Source organism: Branchiostoma floridae, chromosome 19, assembly GCF_000003815.2.
Source record: "Branchiostoma floridae strain S238N-H82 chromosome 19, Bfl_VNyyK, whole genome shotgun sequence".
NCBI lineage: Eukaryota > Metazoa > Chordata > Leptocardii > Amphioxiformes > Branchiostomatidae > Branchiostoma > Branchiostoma floridae.
The window spans coordinates 13,865,350-13,879,648 of NC_049997.1; the positions used below are offsets into that span (position 1 = coordinate 13,865,350).

Here is a 14,299-nt window from a genome sequence, read left to right on the forward strand (position 1 = left end):
TGTGCGTCATAGACTGTCGTTCTTACCCTGCCAAATTAGTTTACACAAGTGGGAGGGTGTGGGGGTATAAATGTACCCCCGACAGCGGGCAGAAGTAAATTTACTACCCCTAAAATCAACATTGTTTTAACCCTCAGAGCACAAAGGAATCGTCCATGGAGCCTGTATGGCGAACATGTTTTCATGAAAGGTATCAAAACAATTATACATACACAAAAGACAAGTGTGTCACCCCCTAAAAAGTTTAGCTTGTGAACTAAACAATATTAAGAATATTTCCAATGTGTAAAGTTACCCTTCAATTTGTTACTTATGATATTTTCACTTATGACAGGCAGGAAAAACGTCATTAAGTGGCCAATTAAGGTTACGCCGGCCCTGAAATACTTTGTAAACGTTACGCGTATGCGTTTTGTTTATGTATAAACATTTCAGATTTCAACCTAGCAACCAAAATAAGACTATACAAACACTTGAACTAATATGTCTATCAAATTTGACAGGAAAGTCTACACTATCAACCAATCTGGGGGCGTTTATTAAAATCCAGGTCAGTTAGCACTACGTGCTTGTGTCCTGTGTCACGTCGGAGTCAGGGCACGCCATTGTGACGGCGTTTTTTGTCTTGGTAACCGCCCATTGTCTCCTGACGACTCAGGTGACCAGTCTTTGTGTCGCCACAAAAGGTGTAATTGTGGCAGGTTGTTTTTAGCCCAGGGTAAAGAGGACCAGAGCGCTGCGCAGTGCGTGTGCTGGCAACCAGTTTGTGTGCGTCTGGAGCTAGTAGTACTTCACCATGCCCGCGAACGTAACAGTCGTCTTTCCGGAGAAGCACGGCACGGAGGAGTTCTTGCGCCGTAGCGGTGACCTGTCCAGCGACGGTGGAAAAAACGCCATCTTCAAGCGAATCTGGGAACCTGTTAACGCCAGCCGCAGGGTTGTGTTGAGTGACAAGGTGAGAAAATTAATTATACCCTATATTGTTGTCCTGTTTTTTTACCGCGCATGTCGTATGCATGTTCTGGAACAACATTAAGACGTTTTAATATTCTAATATTTACATTCAAGAACGTGTGTGTCACAAGTAAAGAGATTCTTAGTTTAAGTGGTGTTTTTTAACACGCAGTTTCTTCTGTGTTATCTTACAGGGGTCGGCCGACTTGCCCTACGGAAGTCGCTTCTCGAGGCATCTGAACCCGTCTGTTTTCGGCGGTGACAGCCTCTGCAAGAGGCCCATGACTTCCAGCGGCACTGTCCCCGCGGTGGAGATGCATCCCCTCCCGAGGCCTGCCACCACCGGCTCCGGTAAAGTCCACTACGTCAACTCCCTGGCTCCATTCTCAACCCTGCAGAAGCCGACTTGTGGGTACTACTTCTCTCGAGAAATCGACCAAAAGAAGAAATGCATCGGCATCCCTGCTACCAACATCGTCAAATGGCGATCATAAGGACTATAAAAAATCAGTCCCAAGCCATGGAAAGAAGTGCAGTAACGTTAAACATGTGTATATATATACCCCGTGCTTTTTTGACTCGTGTATAACATATATCGTGTTACTTCTCTATTTTTAACATGTGCACAGTTTGTATACTGTAATCACTACCGATGATTGTGTGTGTATTGTGACATTTTTGCACACGCTGGAAATTTTGACGCGTAATGCTGCTATTTTGATAATATATTTGTACCTATTGCGCAGCCACTGGGGCTGTAGAATGATATGTGAACCCTCGGAGGATGATTTTGCACTGTGAAAATATTATTTCTGTAAGTGTACACGTTGGTGTTCGACTGTGTGTTGAAATAAATCCATTACACTTGATACATCATGTGTGAGGAGGTCGTGCGTGCCTAGATAGTAAATATTTAGTTAGGTTAACCTTTAGTCTGCTAAGGTAGCCGCTTTGCACCAAATTTGGTTATGGCTTTAGGTAGCAGGGAGATGGTTAATCCTTGAATCGGTGGGGCCAAACCTGCAACCATTTGTATCGTAAGGTCGCAGCAATCAAATTTTATGGATAACAACAACGCACCTTTTATTATTGCCTGATTTCAGGGGGAAAAAGGCCAACATGACGAGAAAGTCGTTTCCATTGAAATGTAAAAATGGCATTTTTGGGGGGGGGGGGTCGAAAAATAAATTGGCTTTATTTTCAGTGAAAACTACCTGGTTGTTTAGGAAACTTGCTCTTTTAACCATAGCCAAAAAATGGCAACTTTTTATTTTCGGTCCCATTGGTTATGTATTACAGGGCAGGTGACAAACGTTACCGGTAACGTTTGTTACAACAGTAGACCTTTTTTTCTTCGAAACGACTTACCTTATTGAATATATCATTTAGGTATAAGTGGACGTCCCTATGGACATTTAAAAACGGCAGCGTTTTTGCACCAGGTCAAATAGAAAGCTTAGAAAGCATTAAACAATGGTAATGTTTGTTACAGTTATTTCTGTACAACATTTTGTTAAGCAAGGTGGGATACAAATCACAGTCAACAACCCTTTCTTGTTTCTTTAGAACGTCAGACAAACTTTACAGTGTCAAACAAACGCCGGTCATTTCTTGTCTTATACGTGGATAATATAACCGTGGCAACCATCGTACTTGTTGCACAGAATTTACACGTACGTCTTTGCGTCATATTGCGTTAAATTCCTTACATTTAACGCCATCCCATTAAATCATTCACTCGGCAAGTCTTGTCTTGATAAGACCTATCACTTGTAAGGTTCAGACAACACCTTCATGCTTCCTTGGTGTGGTTTACTTCGCGATGGGAAGATGGTAACTGGTGAAGTTGAAAACCATTACGCCAGAGGGCGCAATTCCAACGCATGTAACGTTACATTATGTCATACCTGTGACGCGAAAACGTTCGATACGGCCGGGTGTTCCGGACCGGGCTTCCGTATCGCACAGGTTCGAAAGGCGTATCACACGGGCTCCATTCGAATAAATCGAACTGTTCGAATACATGATTCGGACGTCGGAACATTACTGTTGCAACACATTTTGTTCGAAGACACCAAATTTGTTCAACTTGTGGCGCATTTCGCATCAAAACAGGGGTTTTCTCAGGTGGGTATGACATCAGGAGATGACATTGAGTGGGTTGAATTTTCCCAATATCACCACCACCCCTGCCCTTCCCCATCTAGAAACTATAGAAAGGTCGCGTCTTCTGCGCTCAATAGAAAAAAAAAAACAAAAAACTTTTCTACAAAAGAACCCCCAAACAAACTTTTGGCTGCCCCCATGCGGACGTTTGTACTTAATCACATGGTTCACATTTCAGGGAGACAAAGATAGACGCAAATACATATAAAATACGACACGGTGTATTCCGCATCACCCTCGGACCCAGTCCTCCCGCGGGTCGGCCGACCTCGGGTGATACGGAATACACCGTCTTATTGTCTGGTGAGCGCAGAAGACGCGACCTTTCTAGTTTCTAGATGGGGAAGGGCAGGGGTGGTGGTGATATTGGGAAAATTCAACCCACTATTAAAATGTCATCTCCTGATTTTTTTTCCTGATCGAAGTACGAGGGGCGTGCAATAAGTAATGGTCCTGACCCACTTCCAGTTGTCTGATCTAAATGAAATTTTGTATGTGTAATAATTCATATCTCTATACTATAGGTTATGTTGCACAAGACAGCTCTGAACTAATTGTGGTTTCTGATTTACTGGTGTTTGAACTTAGTCAGGTGCGAAATGGACCAGGTGTGAAATGGAACCAGTTGAGTGTCGCGCAGTGATCCGGTTTTTGTGTTTGAAAGGACGCACACCAAAGAAGACTTTTGATGAAATAAATGAAACTTATGGTGATGATGCCCCATCATATGACCTTGTAAAACGCTGGCATCCTGAATTCAAACGTGGCTGGAAGTCTGTGGAAACAGCTCCCAGACCTGGTCGTCCCTCTTGTGCCATTGATGAGGCATCAGTTGGAGGACCAACCTGGGGTGTCCTACAAAATCGGTGTCCAGAGCTGCATCAAACGATGGGAGAAATGCATAACTCTGGGTGATTCCTATGAAGAGAAAGACTAATAACTGTGCCAAGTTTCATTAATCTCCTGCTATGGGAAATGGGTCAGGACCATTACTAATTGCACGCCCCTCGTACCTAGCGTATTTAATCCCTTGACGTCCAGGTCGTTTGGGGACAGTGTCAGCCTAGATATAGGGAATGGGAAAATGTTGACAGATCCAGTTTCAAACCTTACGACACAGTATCGACTACGTGTCATGTTAGTGGTTGACCCAGCTACACACAAACAGCACTGTCTCGGAAACTGAGGTAAGCATATTTCACAAACTTTTAGATCTTTGAAAAAAACTATCCCCTGTCGCCCTTTTAAACGCATACTAAGAAACGCCGCGGTCATATTTGTCTGACGTGTCGTACGACTTTGATGTCGTACAATTTTCAAACAGGTAATGATTAATGACAGAACCAACCGCTGACATGGATTTAAGACAACCTCTCCCGTCGGACGACTTTTACACGGCGCATATATGACAATCCTCCCATACAGTTTGCTGTCGGTGGCAATAAACAGCGTGGGGCTTGGATCTGTCTACTTGCCAAAACGTGGGCAAATTTGGGATCCATAAGTGGTAAGTCCGCCTCCGTACGAAGTGGTGGGGACTCGACGGATTTTGGAACACGCCGTAGAACTTAACGTGCAGGCAAAAATTTGTGTGCCATCGGGCTGGGGATTGACCCCCCCCCCCCCCCCTGTACGCGAAGTGGCCTCCCAATAAACGTTCGGACTAATTGCACGTACGGCGGGTTAACGTTGTGCCCTTAGCTTAAGCCAAGGTCTTTTTCAGAATTTTCCATCAGTGAGCCGAGATATTTGAACATTCGCACTAAAGTTGTCACCACTTCTGTTCGAATGAAAACAGTTGGACGAAGCTCGTCTGCTTTTACCGACTGTGAATACATGTCGTGACAGCCTGCGGCATACGTTTAACTCAACAACGAAGACCCTCCAAACACAGACACACCTTTTGTCCACCATGAAAGAGTTAATTCCTGGCCAACAATATGTTATCATTGTGTCTCCTTTCACAAAGGTGGTATCTCACTGCACTTGGCCATGCGGCACTGCGGAGTTCGTTCACTGCGCGCGGCACTGTTGTGTTATTTTTTAGATATTGCGTAATACTTGTACACTATGCGACGTGTGAATTCGTCTGGAATAAACGTTTACCACATTTTGGTGTGTTGACTCTAAAAGAAAAGAACGCCAGATTTTGAAGTTGAGATCCCATAACAAGTTAAACCCGGGTTCTTCAACTTGAAATCCCGCACAAGAGGACATATCTAAGGCAACACTGACTTCATTTTATGGATGACATCCTCTGGAGACCCCAAAACTAATGCGCGCGGGCGAAAAAAAGGAAAATCCAGCAAAGAAGAAAATGATGCTAAACCACAGGACTAAACATTCAGTCCATTCTTTCCCAGGCTTGGTTTATGTTATATATATATTGCAATATTACACTGTAACTTTTGTTATCTCAACATTGCCATACTACACATGTACAGACAGGTTGTAGTCGTCTCTTCCATAAGTAATCATGTGGCCCCACGTGTGGTTTTCGGGTCACTGGTTCATTTTCACTTTGCCTGAAGTCTACGAATAACTGGTTCGACAACATTTACAGACAGAACTTTGTAACGCTGACAGATTAGCACTGTAAGCTCCAAAATCTCTGACGATGTCGCCAAATACGTCTCACAGGTGGGAATATATTTACTTTACTTATTCTATGTGAAGGAATGAAGCTTTCGCTATAAACAGGGTTTGAAAAGTGACACGACGGTTGTTACACGTCGCCTGGTTAAAGCCCCGGTCACAAAGCGCGTACGATTCCTTGCGATTCCTTCCGATGCGCAGGATAATCGCAGTGCGACGTAAGTCGGAAGAAAATCGGAAGCAATGGTTTAAGTATATAAAGCCGTGGTCACAAAGCGCGTAGTGGATCGTACGATGAGGTCATAAGAGCGTGCCTGCGTCAATCGCAGTGGATCATAGTAAATCGGGGAGCGTCGTATGGCGAAAAATAGAGCTGAAATGGATTTTGAACATGTTCAAAATTTCGCTATCGTCGTAAGATTTTATTTCCCCCCATAGCAGAGTTCATTACGGCAATTTTTGTCTACTGATGAGGTTATAGATTTATGATTTTTTAGCATGTTGTGATGGTTTCAGTTTTCCCTGATATTGTCGATATTGACGAAAAGGGGAAATATATCAGTCGCAACTGCCACAGTCGCAACCAGAGAACAGCGCGCCACGCACAGGTGATGCAGACAAATTGTTTGATCGCTTCATGCACGTGAGTTTATAATTAGATCAAATCTCAGCTCTCGTCGGTCTTGGGTCAGTTTACCATAATCGTAATAACCATGGGGACAACTCGAACATAAAGGCAGGCTCTATGAGTCGGAAATATATATGATATAATTCTTATCATTTGATTTTTGTATGATGGCATCTTTTTGTTGATAGCATATCATGATCATGACGATCTTCGGTAGAGCCTGACACGTAGAGCCGGCAAGCAGACCGAGATAACCATACCAGTACTCACGCTTGATTTGACTTTTGCTTGTATACTCTTGTTGTCATGGTCTTTTTAAATTTATTTTTACAGTTAAAGATATTATAGGAAGGTATTAAACAGCTATGTCCACATTTTGTTGGTTAAAGAAGCACAAAAGCGGTCAGACGGCTATACAGAAGAGACACAAGTGAAAAATCGTGCGACGCTGGAAAAATTTTGAACACCATCCGATGCGTTGCGATGGCTTGCGATGCTTACGATTTTCTTGCGATGTACTGCGCTCATCGTACGATATGCGGAATAGTCCATCGCAAGGAATCGTACGCGCTTTGTGACCGGGGCTTTAGTCGCGCTTCTTTCCGGCCCGCCCAACATTGTCGTATTGGAGCCAGTTGATCAGTGAACTATGAATGTCGTAGTTCGAAAAAGTACGTCGTTAGTTGGCTGAAGTACGTCGTAATCAAATTTTAACTGGAATAGAAGAAAAAAAGATACTGCGACTCATAAGCAGGCTTTGATACGTATCTTTGGCCACCCCCAAAGGTGTAACTGTGACGCTCCACTTACACGTGCTGCCAAGGCTGCTTACACTTGAAAAGACTACAACATTTTTCTGCGCTCAGTGATAGACATTTTCGTTAACTATATACTTCGACTGGTTTTCATATACATGTACAAAACATTACGCTGGAATGTTACCAAGATTTCAGTCAGTTCGTGTACATGGCAAATTCATATACGTGTCAAGTCAGGTGGGGTAAACAGAGAGGTAAGTAGTGAACGTGACCAGGTTACTGATTACTGTCAGTGTTTGTGTTCTGCTCATGAACGACATAAACTTTGAGGGACAAGAAGGCACAACCGCACTCCTCTGCAGCATAGAGTCTGCAAATTTTGTGATCTACAACAGGTAGAAGATGAACAGCATTCTATTTTACACTGTAAACTGTACCATATGGAACGGATTGTGCTTTATGAATATATCAGAAAAGAGTTTCCATATTTTGAACTTTTTGATGCGCCTAGATAAACCCTGTATATCAAACATTATTTGTTCCTATATCTACACCTAGCCTGTACAAAGAAGCGAGAAGATGTCGACCATCCTGTTAGCTTAGTACCTTCACTTAGTTAAATTGTATCTTGTTGTCCCTGCATATGTCTGTTTTGTCTGTTATCAGTGACCTGTACCTAGCCCGTCGAGGCATGAATGTACAATAAGGTCTTTCATTCATTCATTCATTCAATAAAACCTGATGACGTCATCCATATGACCCAGAAGAGGGGAAAGAGTGCACTGTGGCCCCATGCCCTGACCATGTCCCTCCTTACCCTAGGGAGCAGATCCTATCTGGCAAACATAAAATTCTGATTGACCTGGATGTTTTGGGGTGACATGTGGCCAAGGTTTTTTTTGTTTGTTTTAAGAACAGGCGAAAATCAATGCGCGCGCGGATGTCAGTGTGGCCAAAACAAAGCTACATAGTTAAAAAAGTGCAAAAATAATGAGATAGCGCGAAAAAAAACAAGATGGGTAAAGAAAAACAAGATGGGTAAAAAAAACAAGATGACTAAATTTTCAAAAGAGACACCATAAACATCGTAATAAGATTTGGAGTGACAAAACGTGGCATCACAACTAACAAGGCATTCATCCCTGTATTAGAGAAGTGTAATAATTTAAAGTGATACTAGTGTGGTACACTGGTAAGCTGGCAACTGCATTCATGGCTTCCATATTGTGGCACTTTTACAACTATCCAAAAAGTTTCACTTCTGCAACTACAGTCATGGCTATCTCCCTAGTGCCATTTCTACAAGTATGATTATCAGGCTTCAACACAACATGGTTGCCTATTTTGGTCTATCTGACCATCCCCGAAGAGGAAAAAAATTCTTGTTTTTTTCTTCTGAAATCAGACGAAAATTAATGAGCGCGCTGATGTCATACATAAAATTTACTTGCAGTGGCCTTACTCATTTTCACATGAGTGAGTCCTTGGCTATAGATTGCCTTTCAGAAGGGTTCAACATTGAGGCCTGCAAGGGGTTCGAACCCAGAACCTTTATATTCTACGTTATCTCCCACTCAATAAAATAGGTTTACCCACAGTGCCACCATCTTGTACGTAATTCATTTTGTTCAGGAATTCGAACAGCCTTTTCATATATAGTCTGAAAGTCGCGGCGCATTTTGATACAGTCATGCTTCATTAGACATGCCTCAACATCCAATAAAACGTACATCATTGCATCACCTTTCAACTCGTTGCTAAGCGACGTACCATGACGACGTAACAAGGAGAACGCGCATTCTCTCTCTCTCCCTCTTTCTCTCTTTCTTTCTCGTTCGCTCTCTTTTTCTCTCTTTCTCTCTCTCATTCCCCCTTTCTCTCTCTCTTTCTTTTCTTGAAACAGTTGCAAACGGCTGCGTGCCACTTGGCACTACGAGAGGCCTCTCGTTGACTACTCGACATTTGTACAAACGCTGCACTCGAGACAGCTGCTCCTAAGGCAAACCTAATTATAGATGGCGCACACAATAGAGTCCATGGGTGGGGACTAAATGACACATTTTCTTCATATCAGCAATTAGACACATCACGAACATTTGGATCGTCAATTTGATCGTTACACGCTAGCAAAAAGACCGTCAACAACGCCTCTTTTAACAGACCTTTTTTTTTATAGCTTTTGGTACTAATTTATGATTTTATGTCAGAATTTATTGTATTGTATGATTTGGTACAGCGGCAAAGTACAATTTAAACTTATATATACTCAGAAAATAGCGCGCAAAATACCCCACAAAGAAGCCTGTTTGGAGGCTAGGTTAACGTTAAATTAATCTCCATAGCAATACAGGTCACGTGGTTGTGATTAGAACTAGACGTTTTGCTGCCTGAACATTCTATTGTCGCCACTGTTGCAGTCTTTACTACATATATTTTACAGAACAGCAATGTCATCGCAAACGGTCGGGCGCCGGTTGTTTGGAAGCCGATGGTTTGTCCTTCTAGTCGGAGGGGTGTTAGGAGGCTGTCTGACGCACCTGTTCGTCGTACCGAGCGGGGCATACACGAACATAGCACCGAAAGGTGCAGCCGGTGCGCTCGGATGGTTTCTACGCGACTTCACCGCGCAAAACGACAACTCTTCATCGACAACAAACCTGCAACACCGACTCGCCTACGCACCGACATGGAAAGGACGGTAAGAATTGTTTTCTTGTGCTCGACATTGAACTTGAAATACATACAGGGCCTGTTGAACGAATGTAATTATCTATTTGTAAATACAGGGACTCTTGAACGAATTGTTGTTCTGATCGAATGTAATCATATATATTTGTATCTAATCGCATAACGTTAACTGGCTATGACAAAAAAATTACACCATAATTTGACTTGGGTTTATAATTCTTCAGAACGAGTATTAGAAATCCACCTGTTTCTTAATGCCTCTTTTCGCGGCCTAAGAAATTCCTCATGCGCTGGTAGTTTTTGTAAGGTGAAGCGCAGCTAATTCAGCGAACATAAGCCATGTGTTCTATGCTGCGAAGGTCGCGTCTAAGCCCGCCGCTTTGCTACATGTATACCTGCTTTACACTGAGGTGCAGGTGGTGATCGTTGAAAATTTCACTTGCAGTTCATATACGGGTTCCATTGACGGAGATGTAATGTGCATTACCTTCGGTATTTATGTTTGTTTGCCTTTTGTATGGCCATTGTATAGATCGGATTTTTATGACCGTTCATACATGTGTACTTTAGACATTTCATGTTAATGACTTATAGATTGGATATGATCCATGATGTAAAAGTATGATTTGAAGGAAAATTTAGCTTACAAATAACACATCATTATAAAATTTGGTCATCAGCATCAAATCTTCAAAGCTGATACAAATCCAATTTTGTCCATCAGTGTTTTCTATTTAGCAGAATGGGGGCCATAGTCTTTTTTACCTCCATGAAATATTCATGGAGATGATTAGATTTTGGGGCCCTGGGGGCTTTCCTTTGTACTGCAGCAGAACTTTGGGTTTTGATAGTGTTCTAAACAACCTTTGGTCACGATTTTTGGGTGTTTGATGCTCTATTGTGCTTGGGAAGAAGAGACAAGTTTGGGCCCCCTGGCAGCTAGTTTTGGAATTGCAAGCCTGGGGCATTTTGTAAAACAATTCTGAGGAGGATAATTCAATAAAAGAATAATGTTTTATGATTTTTGTTATGTAAGTAGGTTAGACAAAGATATATAAAATGAAATACAAATTATGCAAAATAAGGGGACATTTGCATAATTGATAAGAAAATTCTATCATAGCAGTTTTTTTCCTATGTATCTCTTGTCAGTCTAACATTTGGGTGGCAGATAGATTTTGACATATATGTACACATTTATATACTTATCATGCAAATGGGGAATTCATGCACATAATTAGATAGGAATTTCTATAATATCAAGAATTCCATTGTTTTCCAGAACTGGACTTTAACAAATGAACCTAATGGCAGGTGGAGCATAAACAAATGAGTAACTGATTTGCATAATTAATACAAGAATGGTAAAACTGCTTAATGATAAATGATGGGAACTTATTATACTTGTGACATGTGTAAGTAAGCTGAGGGTGGACATCACCATGAATAGATATTATAAATGTGCAAATCATGATCATTTGCATAAAATGTTTGATGGAGGTATGAGGCCTCAGAACTCTAGTTTTACATATGCATAGTCCAGACATTTTTTCTTTGTCCTCAATTGACTCCATTGACTGCCACTGTAGAGCTGTAACAGCTGATATTACTGTAAACAAATTTTCATACCTGAAATAGTTCATGCGGTAAGAATGATCAAAGCAGCTGCTGATTAGTTGTTGGAAAAAAAAGAGAAGAAAAGCTTTGCACCATTGAAAAATCAATTGAATAGATTTCATGTGAAAATGATAATAAGTGTGGTGAAAAAAGCAGTCAGTGGAGGAATTTGGTAGGTTTACAATCTTTTCAATAATCTTTCTACACTTACAGTAAATTTATCTAATTTTGTGGTATTTTAACTTCACAGTAAATAACTTCACAGTAAATTAGCAATTGATATGTACAAGTAGTGCAGATGAAGTAGTCTAATATGTTAAAGGCCTATGCACTGTGTCATGATTTTTGCAGTAGAGAAGTCACAGTGAAAGTCTAAACTAAAATATTTTCAGATTTACGGTATACTGTAAATGCATTTAAGTTCGGGGGGATTTAATTTCGCGGTAGCGGGAAAAAGGACTTTTCGCGGTGGTTTTAATTTCGCAGTAACACCATAGACTGTAGTCTCATACCATGATAGAAAAATGTTCGCGGTGGTTTTAAATTCGCGGTGAAGTGGTCACCGCGAAAACCGCGAACATTAATCCATCGCGAACATTTCTGCATTTACGGTACCCACTGGCTGTGATTAGGAGGCTTGATTTTTGTTGTTATTAAATTCATTCAACACAGGCATCAAACATAAATATGAGGAAAATTAGTCTGCATTGTACAGATTGCAAAGCCTTGTGTGATTGTAATTGTTGTAGTAATCTTTAGTGGGGTTAGTCCAGAAATAATGTGGTATGGTCCTTAAGATGATTTAATATATATGGTAACATCGTTACAGCAATGGTGTCTGGGTCAACAGAAATGAGAAAGAAATGAGCTTAGCTTAGGCAACAGCAAGAAAATTTCATTGATAGCACAGACCCCAAATGTAATGTAATGGGAGAAAAAAAGCATCTTAGAAGCTTAAATTTTCAAAATACACACCATAAACTGTGTAACAACAATAATTGTAGTGACAAAACATGCTATCAAGCTAACAAGTCTTTTTATTCCTTATTCAAGTGCAGAAAGCAACATTTGTGTGGTAAACTAGTAACACTCATAAAGATGTCCCTGGCCAGTAATTAACTTGAACTTGTAATCTACATGTAGATGCCTGTTCCAAGGCCTACATGTACACAGGGCCTGTTTTCCAGGTCTAACTTATTAGTGGCAAGTTTCCTTGGGGGCAGCCCTAAGCCCTGGAGCTGAGGAACTGATCTGTGTAGGCCCCGGGTGGCAACAGTCTGGTATCCAGGCTACTTCTGCTGGGCCCCGTTCCGGACTCGTGTGAAGTTGTGAACTGCAAAGCGCTTTTGCTGACTGGTCTCCAAGAACTGCACCTGCACTTTTAATTCATTCATAGGCAAATATTAGGAACTATGCACCCACAGAATGGGATAAACAAAGTTATGCTCATTATTTTTGTGGTCATACCAGTTATTTTGCCACTTAAGTCTCAAGACCATACAATGTCAAGGACAAGAGGTACACTGAAAAAAACTGCTATGATCGAATATTCTCATTATTATTGTGAATTTACTTCTATTTTGCATAATCTATATATCATTTTGTACACCTTTGTCAAAGCTACCTTCATACCAAAAATCATGAAAATCCGCTATTCCTTTTTTGAGCTATCCTTAGGCCACACCAATTTGATTTCTTGGTTCACGGATTCGCTCGCTCCTATTTTTGGGAAAAATAAAATAAAAATAAAAATTACCACTCAGCAAATTTTTACCATTACTGAAACCATTCACCAACTTTCTGGTGTAGCAAATTGGCCTTTATATTATAAGCTCCTTAAAATGTGGGTATTATCATTTGCAGTTATATTTTTCATTAATGAAGAATGGGACAAACATAAAAACTGACACTACTTTTGTAATTTTCAACGAACAGGTGCTGTTACTGTACAGTAATAAGTGTTAAAATTTTGTACTTTTTTCAAGCTAAAAACTTTTTATTCTTTATGATTTGGATTAGCCCTTACCTTTACCCCAACCATTTTACAATTTTTATTTTCATTTCGCCCTCTCGCTCCATATTTTTTATGAAAAAATCTGTGAACCAAGAAATTAAATTGGTGTGGCCTTATCAGAAATTTTTAACAAAAATGCCCCTTATTCTAAAATAGGCTGCTAGAGGCCCAAACTAATGTCTCCTCACATGAGCACAAGGGCTGTTATAATCTAACATCCAAAAATTATGACCACAGCTTGTTCAGAACACAAGATATAAAAACATGAACTTCTACTGCAGTATCAAGGAAAGTTGGTAGGGGGCCTAAAATCTTATCATTTCTAGTTTTCAGCATATCCTACCAACTTGACAAGTATGAAGCCAATCGACCCAATCAATCTTTAGATATCTTATTGACACACACACGTACACAGACAAACGTTAGTGAAAATATAACCTCTATGAATATTTCATGGGTTAATTAGATGGCGACCTTGCCGAGCGAGCTTGGGATTAGCCACAATCTGCTTGTAGGTCTCACACCGTAGAAAGGGATGCAAGATTCGATTCATCTACTGCGGTTATCCTGTGGGGTAACCTGCAATATCCCACGGGGACAACTGCTAATCCCTCGGGATGTACTGTACTGAAACCGGTTCACCGCCCCATGCCCATGATTTGGCTTGAAGACTAGCATTTTCTTAACAATCATGTACGATATGCATGTTATATGGCCTTCATTTGCACAATAAGGTCTTGATTGCATGGTTATGTCTATTGACGCGCATCCATCTCTTTGTCATTGTGAAGCGTCGCCCAAAACTATATAGGGTGTTTCTATGCAGGGGGATGGGGTGCAATGGTTCCAGTACATGCCATTAATTATAATTGCAATGCA

The 14,299-nt window shown here is 41.1% G+C and overlaps 2 protein-coding genes across 3 annotated transcripts in view; both read left to right on the forward strand.

The window, feature by feature from the left end:
- The first annotated feature begins 683 nt into the window (after positions 1–683).
- Positions 684–1,825, forward strand: LOC118406351. Its single transcript, XM_035806313.1, has 2 exons — positions 684–955; positions 1,149–1,825. Exons 1-2 carry the CDS (start codon positions 797–799, stop codon positions 1,446–1,448), a joined length of 459 nt encoding a protein of 152 aa, XP_035662206.1. The 5' UTR covers positions 684–796; the 3' UTR covers positions 1,449–1,825.
- A 2,531-nt stretch (positions 1,826–4,356) lies between these two features.
- The window catches only part of LOC118406725, a 17,362-nt gene continuing 7,419 nt past the window's right edge, over positions 4,357–14,299 (forward strand). The window contains exons 1-2 of one of the 2 annotated variants that reach the window (XM_035807012.1): positions 4,357–4,627; positions 9,542–9,799. In XM_035807012.1, coding sequence (XP_035662905.1) covers positions 9,549–9,799 — 251 coding nt within the window. In that variant the 5' untranslated portion in view covers positions 4,357–4,627; positions 9,542–9,548. Of the gene's footprint in view, positions 4,628–5,623; positions 5,761–9,541; positions 9,800–14,299 lie in introns of those variants that run through there. The other variant, XM_035807011.1, reaches the window with a different exon arrangement.